The following is a 20,375-nucleotide window of genomic DNA, read 5'->3' on the forward strand; positions in this document are numbered from 1 at the left end:
AAAAAACTGATTTTTTTGAAAATCAATTTTATTTTTTCTTGTCGTTACTTTTTAGAAAATCAAAAAACTAATTGCATATTCTCATAGCCACTTTATTAGGGCTATCTGATAGTATTTTTAGATTTTCAAATTAGCTGACAATTTGTGAGATACAGAGGCCAATTTATTTTTTTAAATACGGACCTGCATTTTTTATTTCAGATTTTGAAAAAACTCGGTCTCCTGAGTACAACGATATGCCACACTTAATATTTTTTTTGTTTTGACATTTGAACATAATTTATTTAAAATAATTTTAAGTCCGGCTCTGTTTTTTTTTAAATATTTAATCTATTCATCGTTACAATAATATAAACAATCAAATAATTTTCCTGGGACCGAGTTCTTTCAAAACCTGAAATAAAAAATGCAGGTCCATATTCAAAGAAATTAAGTTGACCTCTGTATCTCACAAATCATCAGCTAATTTAAAAATTAAAAATACTATCAGATAGCCCGTATAAAGTGGTTATAAGAATGTGCAATAAATTTCGATTTTCTAAAAAGTAACGACAGGAAAAAATAAAATTAATTTTCAAAAAAATCAGTTTTTTCCAAAAAACTCAGCAATCCTTAAAACTTTTTTGATGGCATCTTGGTGAACATCCCAAGGCATCCAATTTAACCATCTTCGTATCTATTACGGTTTCCGAGATACCAATGCTCGTACCTCGAATTTGTAGCACCCTGTATATAATAATATATACTTTTTTTAGACTTTCTTGGGACATTTTTTTTAAATCCCAATTTTTTATAATATATAGAGGGAAGGTCCAAGAACATTAAATTTCCAAGAATAATATATACTTTACTTAATATCACACTGTCTTAAAGAAAAATTTGCAGAACAGTTGGTCCAAAATTTTGGAATTTTAAATTTCTCTGACCCTTTTAATTTTCAGAATCTCCCTAATTCTCCTTTACCTTTAATTTTTCTTGATTTTTTCCAAATACCTTTAACAGCAAGACACATAACAATTTATACAAAACCCATAAACTTATAAAGAATGCTACAAAAATATCCATACAATATAATTTATACCAGGGCAACTTTGTAGAGAGTAATCTCAAATGTTCAGCACCCTTATTTCGAATAACATACTCAATCCAATAAACGGCAGTATCCAGGGGTTTCATTGGTCTATCATGAAATATCCTGGACCTTGCCTGGGCATTTTCTCTGTATTTTGGATTGTCCAACAACTCTATAATCTTATTAAATAAGTTTTTCTCACTAAAGTTTTTATCGTTGTAAGAGAGCTTTAAACCAAAACCCAGTTGAACTGCTTGGAAAGCATTATTATGCTGATCGGCTACTACAGAAATTGCTAACACTGGTACACCGTGGTAGATGGTTTCTTGAAGACTACCATAACCACCATGAGTGATAAATAGTTTCATATTTGGATGGGCTAAAAGGAAAGATAGACTGTAAGTTTTCTTGATAATCCAAAATTGAATCTATATAGGCTTGGTACATTTCATTCAGCGGTCGGTACGGCAGAAATCAGACGTTTCCGGCTCTGTATTTCACGCAGTTGATGGCATCGAGATAATATTAAAATCGTATCTTTTTCATATATTTAAGTATTTTAGTTTTTACTAGTGCAGTTACTGAAACCATAAAATTCTCAGATACGAAGTTTGTATGATGTAACCCTAGATCATACACACATGGCCAAAATTTTTGCATATATCGTTTAAAAATATACGGAAAGAAATTTATAGAATCTAGCTTTGATAATCTGTAATAAATATTTTTTTGTTAAAATGGATATGGTAAACAATGTTTATCGTTCAGACCCAATATTATTACAGATTCTTGCACATTTCGATTTGTAGTCTCTTGGGTTTCAGAAGAAATTTGACCATTGTTTTGGCTTTAAAATGCCTAGAAACATTATTTCACAGTTTAATAGGGTCAGAATAGTAACACTGTGTCAACAGGACTACCGACAAGTTGCAATAGCTGAAATTGTAGGAGTTAACCAAAGCGATGTTTCGCGAATATTAAAAAAATTCAGGGAGACAAACGAGATTACAGACCGGCCTGGAAGAGGTAGAGAGAGAGAGAGAGAGAGAGAGAGAGAGAGAGAGAGAGAGAGAGAGTTACTAGTGCTGTGCAAGACCGTCAAATATCCCTAATTGCACGAAGCAATCTCCTGCTTTCTAGTACTGCTATTAAAAATTAGTTAGCTCGCCTTGAAGGAGTAAATGTTTCAAGAAAGTCCATAGCAAGAAAACTCCATGACAGAGGATTGCATTTAAGGAGACCTCTACGTGTTCCGAAACTTAATTTACAGCACAAAATTACGCGACTACAATGGGCTGAGGAGATGAGAGCAAATGGCCCTAATTGGAATTTCGTCATGTTTAGTGATGAAACAAGAATAGGCTTAGCGCGACGAACTTTGGAGAGCTGAAAGATGACCACGCTTGAATACAGCTCAACCCCGTGTCCCTATATGGCATTATGGTATATGCAGGTATAATGCACGAAGCTCGAACTCCTCTTGTTTTTATTGATGGCACAATGACAGATGCCTCATATCTTAGAGACGTTTTAGAGCCTATTGTGCGTCCATTTCGATGGGCAGTGGATGATGAATTTGTTTACATGGACGATAATGCTCCTCCCCATCGCACTTTAGCGGTTCGCGAATTTTGTGAAGAAGAAGGTATAAGAAAACTGTGGTGGCCACCGATGTATCCAGATATGAATGCGATCTAGCTTGGAACATGCTAAAACGCCATTTTGCCTAAACGAATGATCCCCCCCATACCTTAAATGAATTGAAAATTGCTGCGCGCGAAACATGGGAGGCCATTCCTCAACATCTTCTGGACCACTTAATTCAGAGCATGGCACGTCTTCTCACAGCTTGCATTGAGGCTCGAGGAGGCAATACAGACTATTATTTGTAAGAAATAAGTAAAATTCTTTTCAATATTTTCTGTTTAAAATGAAATTTGTTTTTGTTGATTTTACGGCGTTATATGGCAATAATTTTGGCCATGTGTGTATATACTTACGTGGATGCATAAACGCCATACGATTAACATTAAAAACGATGTTTCCAACATCACGACATGCCATTTTCAAACCTTCTTTGTTGCACTTATGAAACGGTCAATAGGCTTGTCTCTCCCGAGGACGTTACTTTGCGCATGCGCTTTGAAAATCGCAAATGTTTTCAAAATAATCACAATTTTATACGACTTAAAATGTACAAATTATACATCGTTATTGAAAACCAACTGTTCAATCAATGTCATCATATAATAATAATGTCATAATCTTATTTCCATGGTGTAACGCTTGTATATTTGCGTTTTTTTTAATTTTAAATATTTTATTAATTACTCTTTTGTCGATCGCATTTACATAGCAAAGGCTGCAAATGTGTTCAGTGAGAAATTAATTTTAAGTATGTGCAATTTATAGTTATATTTTTTTTTCGTTGGACTTTTTAAATACTCGTAAAAATGACTAGAAATTGTGGGGTGTGTGGAAGTTCTAATATAAAGGACCTTGAATTATTTTTTCATAGTTAAGTAAATTATTCAGTTGTACTTTTATTTATATTAAACTGCACTTATACTTTCTGGTTATATTTCAGAAGAATATTGATATTCGTTCTTCTTCATCTTTATTGCCTTGTCCTAGAAGAACGTTGGCTACCATCGATGACAATGATATTTTATTCACGGCTTTTGTAAACAACTTGTTGGTATTTACTCCGTACCACTCCCGCAAGTTCTTGAGCCAGGACGTCCTTCTTCTTCCAGCTAAGCGTCTGCGTTCTATTTAGCCACATAAGATATCCAAAGCATTCCAGTTTTCTGGTCCTTACGCTTTTTATAACTTCTGTACTCGTATTCAGCATCTCCATCACTCTAACATTATTGATATTCGTCACTCATGATATCCTTCCTAAAATTCCCATGTAACACCACATTGAAGTCTTCTACTTTTTTTATCTCGCTCTTATTCAGAGTCAAAAATACATAACATTTTAATAACCGTATTCTCAGAGGTTGTAGTACCGAACGGCTCTAGTATGGCAAGCTACTCTCAAGGCGTTAAACGCTATATACTGGAGCTATTATTATTATCATAGAGTTAAAAATTAAAAATTATTGTATTATTCTCAGAGGTAGTTGGAACTCCCCGCTGCAAAGCACTTTAATCATCTTTCTGAACAAATCCTTAGCTCATTCTATTCTCATTCAGTTGTATTGGTCCAATTATTGTTTATATAATATCCTAGATACTCCAAATTGTTAACTTGTTCTTGATAAACACCACCTATGTGAATATGTGCAAATTTTTATGGAACTTAGGACATTTTACAAATAAAACATGAGAAACCGACTTTTTGGCATTAAGAATATTACTTACTTCAAGTCTTCGTATGATCTAGGGATGTAAAGCAACTCTGATAGTAAAAATGAAGTGAAAAAAAAACAAACTAGATGACACGTTATGTTGTGACAATTTCAAATGATACTAAAATTGCCCAAAAAACTGTTGACAGTAGAAGTATAGCATACTTGCGTGGTTGTTGGGTGCAATAACACTTAATATAATTGTCCCTCTCATTTTACATTTCAGCTTTATCACACCGATTTAATTAATCGTTTAGTATTCAAGCAGTTCGACGAGACAAGTGAGTAGAAAAAGTGCTCATTACATAATCAAAATATTAAATAGGCATATAATATGAATATAAAATACAATTTGATCAATATTAATAGTATACTTCTTTTTAATAAACTAGTACTTAAATTTTTCGTGTTCTAAAATTTTAATTATGTACCTTTAAAAAAAATCGTTACAGATGGCCGTCCCAACTAGCAAAACCGGTGCATTAAAATAAGATCGCGACCGCAGTTCAAGCAGCCGGCGCGCGGCGCCGGTGTTAATCTAAATAGTTTTGTTAGCTTGAGTAATAAATTACACGCACAATGTTTTTTTAAAATTTGCACAAATTACACTTACAAATACTTTTCAAATAATACTATAACAAAATTTTCGAGTACTCGCTACTTGAACCCGTGTATTTGTTTAGTCGGTTGCTTAGAGTATTCTCCAATAGTGGCAGCACCAGAGTAGAATGCACCAAGCCTATAATAAATACTTAAAGTATTACTATGTAAGTGAACTTTTAGTATAAATAATTACAAAATATTATAAAAATATAATGAAATGATAAATAAAAAAAGTATAAATAATTACAAAATATTATAAGAATATAATGAAATGATAAATCCCATAAAGATTTTTTTTGGATAGTAGTATTTATTATACAAGTACCTAATAAATCCACCGGAGGCAACCATTTTCTTATATAAACATTACTAGACTTTCCAGGTAACGTTTCATCTTCAAACTTCCACAAAACCGTCTGTTCCAACCTAGCAAACACATCCAAAAAGATCTTTTTTTTCTCTTCAGAAAAATCCTTACTCCTCAATTGAGAACCCATACTAAAATATATCACGCCATTTTTAGCATTGTCCATGATTTCCTGTAAGTCTTTGGGTAGTTTTTTGGGTGGATCGATATGAAATCCTCCAATTTCCACAGTATTTGGTGATAAAGGTGCGGCAGGACGTAGACTTGAATGAGAACCAAGAAGGACCAGGGAAACGTTGTCATAGATGTCAGCTATGTCAGGAGGGTTACTAAAGGCACCTTTTAGCATAGCATTACTGTTTGGGAACAAAAAATAATGCTTATAAACATAATCAGTGATATAAAATAGTAAATTATGAGCCCGTTCGCGAAAATTAGTTTCTTCAGAGGAGACTCTTAGCTTCATAGTATGCGTAACGTAAGAAGGTAACAAGAGATTCCCTACTTGATCGTTGACCCATGAATTTATTCCACCCATACTGGTGAATATGACCAATGGGCAGTTATAAATATGAGCAAATATTTTCAAACAATCGCTCCAAAAATGTTCTGTGATGACTAAGTCAAATTTCTGATTGGAACTTAACAGTTTTTGAACGTTTGGGTGGTGTAAAGTGCTGTTCCATGTAGGTTCTAATAATTCCAGGTAGTATAGTACTGTATAAAACGGGTAATCTTCAGGGCTGTCAAGAAAACTTTCTTGACTTAACATAACTAAAAATTAAATAAAATTAGTAGTTATTTAATGGAGTTTTACCAAAATTTTTCAACAGAAAAAATATGGAGAATAATTTAGTCATGTTTATCCATGAAATCCTAACCTAAATAAAAGCGACAAAGAGCCCACGTGGACTTGAAGAGTATGTCACCGCAAAACACTCCGCCCACTCATTTTATTGGCTACTGGTAACATATAATATCATTTCCCCCCTTACGGATGCTCCGTAGCTACAGAACGGATAGACGTACTAAGATGTATATCAGGAAAATATTTAACTTCTATAGGGTGGCTCAAAAAATGTGAGTGGATTGGGATAGTTTTTTTAAATGGAACACCCTGTATATTATTGCATTTTTGGCTTCCTTTCGGATAATTTTATATGATAAAATATGAATAAATATATTTCGATAGTTTCAGAGATATTAATAAATAAATAAAAAATATATAATTTTCAGCCTTTCTTAAAGATATTATTAAAAATACAAGAACTGTCATCAATGATCAATGTCAAAATGGTATGAATTGTTAACAGTTTTGCAGATATTCCCGGTTTTATATTTCATATAGTATTTTCCACAGTAAATTTTTATCAAAGCCATCAAATGATTTTTCTCTCGCATTTTACCGTTGAAAGATATGATATAATACCTGTATCTGCAAAACCAGTAAAATTTTGAAATACTTTATATACAAAAATGTTATTTTTTTAACAGTCCATCTAATAAAAGAAATAATATATAGGGTGTTTCATGTAAAAGAGCGAAGAAAAATTATTTTATATTTGTTAGTAGTTTGGCGTAGAATTTTGAACATTCTGTCAATTTTTAATATTTTTTCAAGAAAGGCTGGAAAATATATATTTTTATTTATTTACTAATATCTCTAAAACTATCGAAATATATTTACTCATATCTTAGACTCTGAAAGGAAGCCAAAAATGCAATAATATACAGGGTGTTCCATTCAAAAAAATTATCCCGATCCACTCACACCTTTTTGAGCTGCCCTATAAAAGTTAAAATATTTTCCTGATATATACATCCTCGTACATACTTTAGATTTGCACTTAAACAAAATTCTCAAGTTCTGTATTCTAGAATCTACAGATGCCCGACGCACCGTACAAACCGGATCCATACAAACCACCCCAAAACTTTAATACTTATAGGTACAATTTTTTAGTGTTTGCTATATATTTCCGATACTGTCCACTTTGTTAAAAAATTGCTAAACCAAATCAAAATTATTGCTTATAAAATTACCTACAAAACTGTATAAGTGCATGATTTAGTTAAACCTGTGACGTGCAATGATGTGAGCTTAAAATTCTTCAAATTTATTACGTTGTTTGAATTCAGGGTTTATATATCAAATAATGTTCTTAAATTAAATTTTAAAACAATAAAACATTAAAGCGTTGTAAAATATTTACACTAGTAAAAAATAGCTTTTTTCAGTGGCGTACGAGAAGTACTTAAAAAGATGAGTGAGATCCAAGTTTCAAAAATAAGGTACCGAGCAATATACTTTAGAATTAGAATTTAGAATGAGTGGGAGGGGGGTTAATCACTTCGACCTTACAGATCCATTGTGTCCCCCTTTCTTGAATCATAACTCATCATACAGTCCCAGGGCTTTGACAAAAGCCAGTATCTGGGACGGTTTTATAGAGGGTAGTTCTCCATCTCCAATATCAGTCGTACCAAAATTCATGGCACGAATGGTTGTCGTCTCGGCGCACTCAGTGATGAGGTGTACTGGTGTTTCACAATCTTCCCACAGAATCTGCATTCGCCGTTTCTTCTTAGTTTCAATCTACTGAGGTGTTCATTGAGGAGACAGTGTCCTGTTAAAACGCCGTGACAATCCGAAGATTGTTCTTACTCAGACCCAGGAAGATCTGTGATTTTTCTTGATCATAAGCCCTCAGAAACTTCTTCGAGTGTCTTAGACCATTGCAAGATTTCCATTCCAGGTTGCGGATGGAATCTTCCAAGTTCTTGAGTTCCGCCTTGAGTTGGTTACCACCTGGAAAGCAGAACGGTTCTGGTCCATTTCGTGGAGTGTTCGCTCCTTTCCTAGCTAGATTATTTGCTTTTTCATTGCCTTCTATCCCTTGGTGAGCAGGCACCCAGTGTAGGAGGACTTTGTTTTCTTTGCCTAATTTATTCAGCTTCTCTATGCATTCTTTGACCAATTTCGAATTGATTGATACTGAGTTACGAGTTATTATTGATACGGAGCAATATACTTACAGTTACAGTAGGGAGCAATATACTTACAGTAGTACTTTTAAATGATTTGACATATATCTTTATATAATAATAATAGCTCCCGTATATAGCGTTTAACGCCTTGGGAGTAGCAAGGTACAGCTTGCTATACTAGAGCCGTTCGGTATACAAGGAAGGTAATGTGGCTAGCACTACGCTTCAACCGCCTATTATTACCTCAGGATTATGAATCCCAAGTACTCATTTAATGCTGAGTCGACCTAAGTACCCAAACTATTTTTATTTTAATAAAAATAGTCGGCTGATGAAATGCCGGGTGTGGGAATCGAACCCACACCTTGAGATTGGTAGACGAGAGCCTGTACCTCTACGCCACCGGGCACCACCATATATCTATATTCCATCCACCACTTATATCTTTATTTCATCCCATAATCATATCATAAATTTGTACTTAAAACTAAATTATCTTTTTTATCTTTTTCCTGTAATTGCAGAATTTGAAATATATTATTACATTATTTCCTTTGACATTATTCTCACAGGTTTACAGTTGCGAAATATTACTTTGAAAGATAAATATAGTTAAAATTGGCTTGTTAACTGCATTTGGTTAAAACATTCCATCTTGTTTTGCCCTTCATCTGCAAAGTGTAGTTACCAAGCTTTTCTAAATTTGATATATACTTAAAAACAGCATCTGGTGTTGATGCTGTAGAAGGTAAGGAAAAGTTTACTTTATGGTGCCTTGAAAAGCAGTATTCAATTGACTCCATATAGAGAATTCAGAAAGTGATCTCTAGTATGTATGTTGCTATTGTATCATTAGGATTAAAAAAGACACATTACCTTAGTCTCTAAGTCTTGTTGGTTCTCCAACAACCTGTTGATAGATCTTTTCACAAAATAAAATGGAGGATTTCATAGCGCCTATATTAGTTTGTAACAGTTTTATATACAAATAAATGACATTAAATGGACATTAAATGAAGTTGAAATTATAAACATAAAACTGCTATAAACTAAAATACATCCATTTTATTTTAAATAAAATAAAAAATACCTGCCCAATAGGGTTTTAAGAAGAGACTGGACTAAGATATATGTTTGAAACCCAATGCTAATAGAAGATATATACGAATGAACTTACCTACTGGAGAGAACTTTCTCTAATAAGAGGCAGAAATATCAACTAAAATGCAAGTTCGCTACGTATTGTTAAATTTAAATGCTTATCAAAACAAAGCGTTAATGCAACATTTTCTTTAACCTCTTTAACGTCAAAGTTCTTTCCACCAAATTCAGAAGTTGTTTTGTATCTACATCTGAGGATGAAAAAAATAGAGCAAAATTCTTTAACTAACGAAAATATGGGCCAATTTCTGCGGAATTTATTTTGAAACTATTTCTCAACTGCAAAACGTATTGTGAAAAACTGTGTAGTTGTAAATAGTCTGTAATTAAACTGTTTAAACGTGTGGATAATGTTCAGGGCAATCAAATATTAGTGTGCTTTCAACTTCTAGAAAAAAAATAATTTAAATTTAATTTTTTAAGCGTCAGTTGTTGTACAGGATCCCGCTGCAGGAATATTACGCTCATTATATTTTAAATCAAAACCTAATACGCGTATATCTATAGGGTATATAAATAGATACTATAATAGGGTATATAAATAGGAAGGAAATACACTTTTAATAGGGCGCCAATTAAAAAGTTCCAGCAAATATGTTGAATTAATAATAACAATAACTGATTTTGGAGACGACATTGCGTTCATAACATTTATTCATTATTAATTTAAAGCTATTATACAAAATAATATTTTTTGCACTTAGAGTATTTCAAAATTTTTAACGGTTTCACAAATATTCGCGTTTTTATTGCATAATACGGCTCATTCAACGATAAAATACCAGACTAATATTGACACAAGATACAGATTTTAAAGTACTTTAAATATTAAAAAAATATTTTTTTAATTCTCCATTTAACAAAGGAATAATATTGTAGCAAATAACACAACTTCTTACTTTTCATGTGTGTTTATTGAAGACTGACAATTGAATGTACAATAGCAATGTCACCAACCTAAACGGTATATTATCTGGGTTACCAAAATACATACGTAAACGCTAACTAATATAAACAGTATTGGTATGCGATCATTGCAACAACGTATTAGCAAATTATACAATTGACAAATTACTAGGACTAATGAACTGTAATAAGGTCTAATAACTAAAATGCTCCTACAATATACAGAATGTTCCATTGCCCGTTTGTTGCCGTTGTTTAAAAAAAGGCTAAAAACACTTATTTTTATTTAGTTATTAATGTTTATGAAACTATAGAAACATATCAGGAAATAAATAAATAAATGCGGCAACTTGATATATTTTACAGCAGAGCTGCCACCTGAATCCCCAGAGAGAAATTTAAATTTCAGTCAGTCAGCCCGGCGACGAATATCTGCTATAGTTGGCAACAATAAATTTAACAATCGCGCCCTCGATTACGTAACTAAGAGTTTGTAAATTGGTATCGAATATATATACACAGAATAAAATTAGGTTTAATTTGATATAAAGTTATGAACGCAATGTCGTCTCCAAATTCAGCTATCATTATTATAAAACATATTTAAGGTATTTAGGTATATTTAAGGATTTTTATGTAAATTTTTAAATTCTAATTTATTACAGAAGTAAAACATTGCTGTACGCCATCGTGCACTTATAAAATTATAAACATATATTAACAAAAGTATTGTTACGTTTTTCGTCGGTTCCGTGTGGATAGAAAGTCACAATTTATTTAAACACTATTTATTTAACACTAATTAACAAAAATAATAACGAATGAATCATTACGGTGTCTATTCTTTAATGCGATGTTAAGGTCATCCGAGGGCGGGCCATTTAGTTAGGTTAGGTCGAGTCCAAACCGGTCCGCAACACTGCCCCCTTCTTAGGTACATGCTCGTCCCGAGACGTACACGGTGAATGAAGGTATTTGCAAAGCTGGCCCATGGTACATTGCGAAGTCTGGTAGAAATAGCAGTCTACAGTTTTCTCTCCCGATCCCAGCTTTGGGTTGTAACAGCAAACAGGGATCTCGATTCCCGTAAATCTGAACAAGACTTCAATCATGTTCCGGATTGTACGCCAACTCAAACCATCGAGTCCACACGCCAGCTGCGGAATGGCTAATTATGCAATGTTGTTGTTTAGCAGGGCTTCTCTCAGTTCAATCAGGGTCTTCCATAGATTGAGATAAGTCGGCTCATCTGGTCACCATTCCTTGGTGACCAGATAGAAGATGTGTCTTGCTTGACCATGTGCATTGTCGGTTAGCCTCAAGACGCTTCCAACCTCTGGATCCTGTCGGCGTAGTTCTCCGACACGCCCAAACTTCTCATTGAACGTCGCAGCGATTCCTCTGGACATCCGCAAATCTCGAGCCACACAATGAGCGAGCGAATAATCAGGAGGCACGGAAAAGAGGTCTCGTTGATCTTCTTTGGTTACACCATAGCGAGCCTTCTCACTGCTATTGTATCGGGCTATGAAATCGTCAAAGGACATCTCCGAATCAGGGGGATCAAAGCTGCAGGTTCTCACGGTCCCAGCACGATCTTCTATTTCGCCTTGGTAGGGGCTCAAACGGTTGAAATGGACTACCCTCGGTTTTCCTTTTGGCAATTTTCTGATACGGTATACGACGTCATTAATCCTATCCATGACTTCGTATCGCCCTTCCCACGAGGATTGTAGCTTGGGAGATAACCCACGACGTCTCTGCGGGTTGTATAGCCACACCAACTTGAATGTCGTAGTGTTCCTTCATTCGGTCACTAGCACTTTGAATATTTAGACGGACTCGCTGATGGATGTCGTCCATTCTTTGACGTAGTGTGTGGACATAATCTTCTCCGGCGACTTCTTCTCCCGGTCGACAACCAAATTTCAGATCACAGGGTAGGCGCACTTCCCGTCCCATAACGATGCTGGCTGGAGTTGGCCCTGTAGCTTCTTCGACGGATGAACGGTAGGCCAACAGAAACAGGTGAAGAAATTTGTCCCAGTCTCTTTGGTGGTCAGAGATTACTTTGGCCAGATAACGGTTGATAGTTCTGTTCATGCGTTCAACCATCCCATCGGATTGTGGATGTAGAGCAGTCGTCCTTTTGTTGCGGATGTTCAGGACTTCACAGAGGCCTTGGAACAGACTGGACTCAAAGTTTCTTCCCTGATCTGAATAAAGCTCCATGGGAACACCAAACCATTCCATTCTTTAACAAGGGCATCAGCAACGGTGGACGTTTCTTGATTTGGCAACGCGTAGGCCTCGACCCATTTGCTGAAGTAATCCATTACTACCACAATGTATTTGTTGCCATCGTTCGTCTCCGGGAAAGGACCAGCTACGTCGATCACTATTCGTTCGAAGGGACTGCCAACATTGTACTGGCGCATAGGGGCTTTACCACGCTTTTGTGACCCATTGATGGCTGCGCAAATGTCACATTTCTTACACCAAACCCTCTCATCTTCTTTGCAGTTCACCCCGTAGAACCATTCACGCAGCTTGCCAAGTGTCTTGGTAACACCAAGATGTCCACCGCTGGTTCCATTGTGAACTTCCTCCAAGACTTCTGGGACCCTCTTCTTTGGAATGACGATCTGCCTTCTCTCTTCTTGTCCCTCCGGTCTCTCGATCACACGGCGAAGTAGTCCGTTATCTATTACCAAGGAATTCCACTGAGCCCAGTACGACTTTACGTTCGGCGAATATCTGCAAACTTCTTCCCACGTTGGTCTTTGGCCTGCGTTTTTCCAGTTAATTACTAAACCTAATTCTGGGTCACTGGTTTGGTCATTTGCAAGATCTTCGTGTTGCCAGCTATCATTAACCACAGTTGTTCTAAGGAGTTACACTTCTTTTTCTTCTGCTCGGGAACAATGCTTACAGTACTTAGCGCAAGGTCTTCTGGAAAGTGCGTCGGCATTTCGATGGATTGCCCCAGCTCGATGTTCTGTGTCGAAGTCAAATTCTTGTAATCGTTCAATCCATCTAGCTACCTGCCCTTCAGGATTCTTAAATTGCAACAGCCATTTCAAAGCAGCATGGTCTGTTCTTAACAAGAACTTTCTTCCATAGAGATACTTGTAGAACTGTTCCACTGCTTTAACTACTGCTAGTAATTCTCGTCTGGTTACACAATATTTCCTTTCCGGTTTTGACAAGGTCTTACTAAAATAATCAATGACTTTTTCTTGACCATCCTGGATCTGAGACAGAACAGCGCCTAACGCAACATTGCTAGCGTCGGTATCCAATATAAAGTTTCCGTTGCCAAGGGGGTAGCTAAGTATGGGCGCACTAGTCAGGGCCTTCTTCAGTGTTCGGAATGCCTCGTCAGAATCTGAGTCCCAACAGAAACGCCTCTCGCCTTCGGTACGTCTGGTTAATGGTTTAGCGATGGTGGCGAAACCCTGTACATAACGGCGATAGTATGTGCATAGCTTCCAAATTCCCCAAAAAGCTTCTGAGTTCATGTTTGTCTTGGGCCACTCTTCCACTGTCTTGGTCTTCTGTGGATCTACCGCAACTCCCTGGGAGGAGACCACATGGCCCAAGTAGTGTACCTTTTCTTGACACAGATGACATTTCTTGGGGCTAAGTTTCAAACCAGAGCTCGCAAGTCGCTTGAAAACTTCTTCCAAATTCTTCAGATGATCGTCGAAGGATTTCCCCACCACTATAATGTCATCCAGGTACACTAAACAGGTGGTCCAGGATAGTCCCTTTAACACAGACTCCATTAGTCTTTCAAAGGTAGCTGGCGCGTTGCACAATCCAAAAGGCATGACGGTAAATTGTCACAGTCCGGAGCCCACCGAGAACGCTGTCTTCTGTCTGTCTTTCGGCGCCATGTCGACTTGCCAATATCCACTCTTCAGATCTAAGGTAGAGAATATTGTCGATCCTGCCAGTGTGTCTAGAGTGTCGTCTATCCTCGGCAGGGGATAGCTATCCTTCTTGGTAAGATTATTGAGCTGCCGATAATCAACACAGAACCTGGTGATACCGTCTTTCTTCTTTACTAGTACTACCGGCGATGTCCACGGGCTATTAGATAGTTCGATAACACCCTCTTCTTTCATTACTCGAAAGATCTTGTCAGCTTCTTCACGTTTGGCGAGTCTTCTCGGATTTTGTTTGATTGGTCGTGCATCTCCGGTATCAATTTTATGTTGTACTAAATTGGTACGACCTCTCTCTCCTGCTTCTCCTTTATCAAACACATCTTGATACTTGATTATCAGGTTTCTCAATTTTCTACTATTTTCGGGAGATAATCCCTTAACGTTTACTAACTCCTTCACCATTTTGTCCGGAATTTTTCCACGCTTCGAATGACTGAGGAGACCGAACAACGGTACCTTAAAAGGGTTCCCTTCTTCAAGGATACAGAATATTAATTCGTGTTCATTACTCTTACCGGTACAGTTTTCTTCGCTCGCAGCAGGGCTTTTCCAATAGCGATCCCTCGTCCTATTTCACTGTCATGGTTCCTTGGCTCCAACAGAATAATACTCCCATTATTCATTTTACCTTCCAGGCAACCATCCAAAAATATCTCACAGCGCTCAGGGATCGAAACATCTTCTGCTACCACCACGCGAACCGTCTCCTTACATTTTCGATGTAGAACCACTTCTTCATTTATTTTCAAAATTCCCTGTTTGAAGTTTAGTTCAAAACCTCTAGTGGTCATAATGTCCATTCCGAGAATAAGTTCATCTTCGATATCTGCTACTAACACTGGATGTTCAAAACTGGTGCCCCAATAACAAAATTAAGGTGTACTTCTCCATGGACAGCAGCGGAGTCCCCCGTAGCAGTACGTAGTCGCCATTGTGTTGTTTTAACCTTCTTCGATGTTTTAAGAATATCCGGTCTGATGATAGTTTTCATCGCACCTGTATCCAACAGCATGGTCTGGAACTCTCCATCAACAAAACCATCCACAAAAATGCTGTTGAATTTGAGTTGTAGCGAGGCGACTTGAGCAGTTTTCGTTGGGGCATGTTGGGTACAGGTCGACGTGTGCCCCTTCATTTCGACCCTTAGTAGTTTTCCGACCTCGACGAAGCCGGTTCTTCGTTCTTCTCCTTACAACGGCTTCGCATGTGTCCTACCTGTCCGCAGTTCCAGCAACGAATCGGTCCCTTCTTGCCCATGTACTGGTCCATTACTTTCCGAACAATCCTTTCCACGGATTCGTCGGAACATTCGTCGATGACCCGTACTCTTCCTAAAGACCGAAAACTTTGTTTCGCGGCCTCGAATTCTAGGGCACGTGCTAAAGCATCCACCAAGTGCTTTGGGTGGGCTAGGAGAAGCGCTTGTCTTGTATCGTTGTCACGTAAACCGTCGGAGAATGCCTGTACTGCCAACCGCTCCATAACATTCTCGGGCGTAACAGGGTACGCAAGGCGAACGAGGCAGGCTACATCGGCTTCAAACTCCTGCAGCGACTCATTTGCCTTTTGAATGCGATTTTTTAGTTGGGAATGATAGACATGTTCCAAATGAGCTTAGCCGTACCTCGTTTCTAAATGTCGTACCAATTGCTGATAATCTCCCTGTTCCGATGGTGACAGTGTCTGCAGGATATCAGTCGCATCTCCTAGTGCGATAGTCAAAGCGGTAGCTTTTTCAACGATTGTCCAGCCGTTCGCTCTCGCAGCGGCTTCAAATTGGCAAAAATAATTGGCCCAAGCGGTTTTTCCGTCAAACTGTGGAGGTTTCATAACTGATTTTGAGGCATACCTATTTTCGACTAGTTTCGGTCCCTCCGATGTTTCTTGACGTTTTGGTGAATTTGCCTTTGCTATTTCATCCCGTAAAATTTCGATTTTTCTGTTTACATCGTCCTCAATGTGTGTTATTTTGTCTTGTAGTTCTGTAGAATTTTCTATAGTCTTTTCTTCTAATTCCCTGGAAGATTCCTGGATTTCTGTTATCTTTTCTTCTAAATTAAGTATTTTATTATTAAAGCTGGTCTCTCTCTAATTTTTGGGAATTTTCTGTGGATTTTTAATTTTGTTGGGGATGTTTAATTTTTGGGGATTTTATCACTGATTTTATCTTCTAAATTAACTTCCAAGTCAATTATTTTACTATTTAAACTATTCAAATTGTCGTTTAAATTGTCTTGTAATTTTTTCAATGACGAGTCTAGGTCACCTTCCAGCTCGAAGTAAAATGTGTCAGGATCCTCACCTTCCTCAATCAAGACGTCTCTCAGTCTGGCTTGCAAAATGCTTTTCTTTCCATCTGTTTCGCATTCCCTCTCTTCCAGTACGCATTTTAATTCCGACACTTTCAAGTCTTTCAACATTTTATTCGGAGCCTTCTTTTTATTTCTCTAGTCTATCACACACGCCACACTTGACACCAATTGTTACGTTTTTCGTCAGTTCCGTGTGGATAGAAAGTCACAATTTATTTAACACTAATTAACAAAAACAATAACGATAAAAGACTTAAAGAACTATTTACAAACGATTTATAACAAAGAATTTATTTTTGAATTTTAGCGCGTCAACTGCACTCGTCTATTTATAACTGCCCTCTCTAGGCCACAGCCGCCGGCTTTTATACCTACAGCTAAAGATTTCTAGAATAGTCCATAGATCGTTAGGTGCATAGAGAAGGTTTCGATTGATCTCGTATGTACTACTCCATTCCAGTGGAACTCGATTCTTCTCGAATCTTTGAATGAATCATTACGGTGTCTATTCTTTAATGCGATGTTAAGGTCATCCGAGGGCGGGCCATATAGTTAGGTTAGGTCGAGTCCACACCGGTCCGCAACAGTATAAACAACATGTTGTAGGTAATTTTATAAGCAATAATTTTGATAACTAGCAACTTTTTAATAAAGTTAACCGTATCAAAAATATTTAGCAGAAAAAAAAGGAAAAATAAAAAATTATGTAAAATATTGGAAAGTAAAACTTCATTCAGAACCTCGCAATTAGTGGAAAAAATTAGTGGTTTCAATTAGCGTAGAAGTGTATTCCTTTAATTTCAATGTAAGCATTCAGAACGTCAGAATAGGTAAGTGATAGGCATTTTCAATTAGCAGAAAAAGTTATAAACTTTCAACTTTTCCACTAATTATACTTCAAAATTTGTGAGAAATGTCATTTTGACCTTTGATTTTCTTCCCGCAAGCGAATATGTGGTTAGAAATTAAAAGTTGATTGTTTTATAAGCTAAATATTAAGCTTTCTCTATGGATACAACTGACTAACGCTAGCTGTTGCTAAGATATCCTACTAATTATAATTGTGTTTTTTAAACATTGTGAATAATTGTAAACTGAGAAGTATAAAGTGTAATTGAGAACACTAATTTATTCCACTAATTGCGAGGTCCAGAATGAAGCTTTACACTTTATACTTTTTAATTTACGATAATTCCCAATGTCTAAAAAACACAATTAAGATTAATAGAATATCCTAACAACAGCTTGCGGTAGTCAGTTGTATCCATAGAGAAAGCCTAATATACATATAGCTTATAAAACAATCAACTTTTGATTTGATGAATTTCTCTTGACGGATGTTAATTAAAGACCATAATGACATTCCTCGCAAATTTTGAAATATAATTAGTTGAAAAGTTCAAAGTTTGTTAACTTTTTCTACTAATTGAAAATGACTACCACTAATTTTCACGTTCTGAATGCTTACATTGAAATTAGAGGAACAACCTTATACGCTAATTGAAACCACTAATTTATTTCACTAATTGTGATGTTCTGAATGAAGCTTTATACCCATTTTCCACTGATTTTCTGATTTGTAAAAGAAACGTTTTTACTTACGATCATATTCCTCAGCAAATCCAGTCAAAAGTACGTCAGTAATACTACCATTTTTTACAGGCAATTTATTTGTATAAGCACTAATCACAGTAACGTCGTGCCCCGCATCTGCCAATCCTCTCATCAGACGATTATACAGGATGTTAAGACTTTTCCCCGCCAACGGAAATACTCCCAAAATTCTTGCAGAATGACAGCATTGTACGAAGAACACCAAAATAAATGATAAAATGTCTAGACGCATCTCTGGAGATAGCAAATTCAAAATTCAAACTGAATAACTTAATAATTTTTATATTGTTTTAGATTGCTAGTCGAGTATTAGGTGGAATTTTTTAAGTTAATATTAAAGATGGTTATCAAAAAATTGTTTAATAATGCTAGATTTAAAATACGGGATTTTGCAACAGTGCTTCGGGCATCTGTAGGTCTTATAAAAAAATAAATTTGGTTCAAGTAGAATAATTTCTATTTCAGGAATATATTTTAACTTCTAAGGCTGGTTCAAAAAAATGTGAGTAGATTGGAATTATATTTTTTAAATGGAGCACCTTATATACAGGGTGGTCCGAACTGTATTCCGGAAACTTCGACAGCATATTCTGCAGATGAAAATAAGTAAAAAACTTTGTATAAATGCCCTAAAATGCTTTTCGGAGATACAGGATATATACACATAATTTTTACGTATATATTTATGAATAAGGAAATACACTTTTTATAGGGTGTCGCAACTCTCTCTGTTTAATTACTATTAATAACTGATTTTGGAGACGATATTACGTTCATAAATGTTTTTGGTTAGTTATATGTCAAATTAAAGCTATTTTTATTCTGTGCGTGATGTTACAAAGGTGTATATGAAAAAGTTGCCGCAAATAAGGGTTGCCACGATTCAATGTCATTCTTAATACTTTATACGGGCTCGGCAACAGTGCGTCGGACCTCTCTAGCTCCTATATTAAAATAATACCAGGGAAATTTACATTTGGAAGTACGTATGAAGAAATTAGTACCTGACCAAAGACATTATAAAGATAGACGGAACATCTCATTCATAAATACTTGTTGGTAGTGTATCAAACATTCCAATATGTCAAACAAGGACAGCGAAGTCTAAAATTTCCGACCCCGGCAACTAGGCGCATTTCGATTGTTCTAATGGCCAGTGGCCTCTCGTTTTTTGAAACGCATTTAATTAGTAAAGTACAAGTAAATTAATTAGTAAAATTTATACTCCATATTAATATACTACATTAACACTTTTTCGTCAGATGAGTTTTGTTATAAGGTCTAATATAATAATATAACTAATATCCCACATATACCTATGTTGAAACGTTAGTAGGTGGTTTTCGAAAATCGTTCCAACGTCGATTTTCAATTTAAACTTCCAGTTACTTCTATATAAACTTTCAGTTACTTTTGAATATTTACAGGGTGACTCAGGCTTCCGAAACAGTTCTATATTAGGTTTGTGGTTGGTGACTTTTCTTTCAATTTTTTTTCAGAATATGGAGGCAATGGTAAAGCACATTTTAGACATTTCTGTAAACATAGGTGGCCGGAACATATTTTAAAACTAAAGTTGTAGATTTGCTATTAAATTTCCATTCCAGAAATACCTTGAGGTTGCCACCTGTACTTTTTTGGAATAACTTATAAATAAGTCATTTTTATTTTCGTATTTTCCCTGAGAAAATTACCTACAGCAAACAGAAATATTCTTTTCGTCCAAATTTAATTAGAGATGTTATAAAACTTATAAATAAATTTTTCTTGTTTAGAATAGGCAACATTATTTAGAACTTCCCGTTTAATCTGAAATGATAGTTTAGGTTTTAGTTTTACCTTTTTTGGTCTTAAAAAGAACTTCAAAATTAGTAATTAGTAACGATTTAGTTAGTTCGCAATCGATAGCTTCCTGTGAAGTACTGTGTAATAGTTGTTTAATCTTTTATTATTAATAACTTCCTATACCTAAAATCAATATTTAATGAGAATTGTTTTTTTGAAAATATAAGACAAGATTTGACTTTCGGTCTTCTTCTTGTA

The 20,375-nt window shown here is 35.8% G+C and overlaps 1 protein-coding gene across 1 annotated transcript; it reads right to left on the reverse strand.

Annotated features, from left to right (window-relative positions):
- Positions 1-775: 775 nt before the first annotated feature.
- Positions 776-18,615, reverse strand: LOC115875331 (UDP-glucuronosyltransferase 2B15-like). The gene is made up of 3 exons (XM_030890753.1): positions 18,321-18,615; positions 5,357-6,172; positions 776-1,451 (listed from the first exon to the last, which is right to left on the reverse strand). Exons 1-3 carry the CDS (start codon positions 18,562-18,564, stop codon positions 949-951), a joined length of 1,563 nt encoding a protein of 520 aa, XP_030746613.1. The 5' UTR covers positions 18,565-18,615; the 3' UTR covers positions 776-948.
- Between the last annotated feature and the right edge of the window lie 1,760 nt (positions 18,616-20,375).

Source organism: Sitophilus oryzae, unplaced genomic scaffold, assembly GCF_002938485.1.
Source record: "Sitophilus oryzae breed Bouriz unplaced genomic scaffold, Soryzae_2.0 scaffold_1373_pilon_pilon, whole genome shotgun sequence".
NCBI classification, from domain to species: domain Eukaryota; kingdom Metazoa; phylum Arthropoda; class Insecta; order Coleoptera; family Curculionidae; genus Sitophilus; species Sitophilus oryzae.

Bases quoted from the DNA above. Each gene is read 5' to 3' on its own strand.
- LOC115875331 (XM_030890753.1), bottom strand. From the start codon at position 18,564: ATGCGTCTAGACATTTTATCATTTATTTTGGTGTTCTTCGTACAATGC. The intron at 6,173-18,320 runs GTAAGTAAAAAC...TTTAATTTTTAG, and splicing joins ATTTGCTGAGGAATATGATC to TTATGTTAAGTCAAGAAAGT. The intron at 1,452-5,356 runs GTACTTGTATAA...CTTTCCTTTTAG, and splicing joins GCCTCCGGTGGATTTATTAG to CCCATCCAAATATGAAACTA.